Source organism: Seriola lalandi, unplaced genomic scaffold (assembly GCF_002814215.2).
Source record: "Seriola lalandi dorsalis isolate HSWRI2012SDOR001 ecotype SW California unplaced genomic scaffold, Sedor1 jcf7180001956825, whole genome shotgun sequence".
NCBI classification, from domain to species: domain Eukaryota; kingdom Metazoa; phylum Chordata; class Actinopteri; order Carangiformes; family Carangidae; genus Seriola; species Seriola lalandi.
Window position 1 is genome coordinate 2,298 of NW_019427494.1, and position 1,728 is coordinate 4,025.

At 40.3% G+C, this 1,728-nt stretch overlaps 1 protein-coding gene across 3 annotated transcripts; it reads right to left on the reverse strand.

Annotated features, from left to right (window-relative positions):
* Nucleotides 1–387: 387 nt before the first annotated feature.
* LOC111649936 (trace amine-associated receptor 13c-like) lies at nucleotides 388–1,640 on the reverse strand. Of its 3 annotated transcripts, none has more exons than XM_023399669.2 (2): nucleotides 1,456–1,640; nucleotides 388–1,207 (listed from the first exon to the last, which is right to left on the reverse strand). In XM_023399669.2, the coding sequence occupies exons 1-2, from the start codon at nucleotides 1,623–1,625 to the stop codon at nucleotides 388–390; spliced, it is 990 nt and encodes a 329-aa protein (XP_023255437.1). In that variant the 5' UTR covers nucleotides 1,626–1,640. The 3 variants fall into 3 exon arrangements, with proteins under 3 accessions (XP_023255437.1, XP_087028114.1, XP_087028089.1); XM_087171988.1 differs by having other exon boundaries at nucleotides 388–1,208; nucleotides 1,550–1,625; XM_087171963.1 differs by having other exon boundaries at nucleotides 388–1,237; nucleotides 1,450–1,625.
* Between the last annotated feature and the right edge of the window lie 88 nt (nucleotides 1,641–1,728).

Below are 1,728 nucleotides of genomic sequence, written 5' to 3' on the forward strand. Positions count from 1 at the left end.
AAACCCAAAAAAAAACAAAAAAACAAAAAACAGAAAACACAGTTTCTCAATCAGCGAAAGCAAATCATTATAAATGCATGAATTTGAATAAAGAGTGTCCCAGTACTCTGAACAACTCGAATGCCAGTGGGTTTAATTTTAGGTAAATATCCTTGTATGAGAAGAAGATAACGGTGGTGAAAATATTTTTCATGTCTTTGAAATAATGATATACAGAGAATTTCAGTACTGTATCCTGAAACCGGGTCCTCAATCAGAACCAGGTTCTGAAGGCCTCCCTATCAAATACAGGTATTTTTGAACATTTGAATTTCGTGTCTTAACAATTTAAAAATAATTTCCCCACACAGGAAAAATTGGTTTCAGTAAATACATCACAGTCTTTTTCTACATTAAATTGGCCTCACTGGAGCCAGACTGCAGTATCTTAAGTGTCACAATCTTTTTAATAGATTTTCTGAACCAGGGGTAGAAAAAAACATAGATCACAGGGTTTAGACAGGAGTTGAAATACACCAGCCAAATCTCAATGGGTGCAGATGATGCCCCTACCAAGTTGCTCTCAGCTGCAACAGCAAAACAATAATATGGACTGTTGCACAGAAGAAACACTGCTACTACAACACCGAGAGTCCTGGCTGCTTTGATCTCAGATTTCTTAGCTTTTACAGTCTGTGAACGCTGAAGTGTGACAGCTGCAACGTGAGAGCGCATGGCACGAGCCTGAGACACAGCCACCACAAATACACGCAAATACAAAACAGTGATGGCTAAAATGGGGCCTAAAAAGGTCACAACAAGATCAACAGCTCCTTCAACAAAACTGACTACAACTACACAATCTCCATAACAGGAGTTAAACCTATTTGGTTGTTTTAAGAAATCCCTCAGTATCCAACTGCTGTGCACAGCAGAAAATACCCAACACAGATAAACACAGTATTGAACTCTTTTCATAGTAACTTTGGTGGAATAAAACATGGGGTCACAAATAGCAATATAGCGGTCAACTGATATGAGCACCATGTTTCCTACTGAAACACTGACAATGAGAAATCCTAAAAAGTAATGCACAGCACACATAAGGTCACCCAGGATCCAGCAGCCTTGGTTCTGGAGAAGTATAACTGGCATCTGCAGGAGACCCACAACAAAGTCTGCGACTGCCAGAGAGAGGAGGAGGAGGTTGGTGGAGGTGTAGAGCTGCCTTAAATGAGAGAATATCAACACTGAAGACGTTTATATGTAGAAGACGAGAAATAAGTGTTATTAGCACTCATGATACCAGCAGTATGAATTGCTTTCTAAGATGGCTAAATGCAGCACAGTATGACAGATTAGTTCTATGCATTATTTAGATCCTAGGTAATTTTTCAGTTAGTAACCTAAATGTCACATTATGTTTCCTAGCTGGAACCAAAAGATTTTGGTTTATAAGCCAAATATTATCCTTGCCTGAAGTGGGAGATAGAGATGATGACCAGCAGGTTCAGAACCACAGTGAGCAGAGTGATGAAGGACAGCAGACTGTAAATTAGCATGTCTTCCAAGTGAGGACGCATCATCTTCCTACAGGAGGTGTTGAGTTGGGGAAAGCAGAGTTCAGCTTCTTCTAGGGCCTCCATATTCAGAGAGAGAGAGAGGAGAGGCTGTTGAGCTCTGACAGCTCTGAGTAAAGCTCTTTGTCATACATCTGATTTATCTCTTTCCTTTGTCCCCTCCCCTGTT

Bases quoted from the DNA above. Each gene is read 5' to 3' on its own strand.
- LOC111649936 (XM_087171963.1), bottom strand. From the start codon at position 1,625: ATGGAGGCCCTAGAAGAAGCTGAACTCTGCTTTCCCCAACTCAACACC. The intron at 1,238-1,449 runs ATAATATTTGGC...CTACATATAAAC, and splicing joins ATCTCCCACTTCAGGCAAGG to GTCTTCAGTGTTGATATTCT.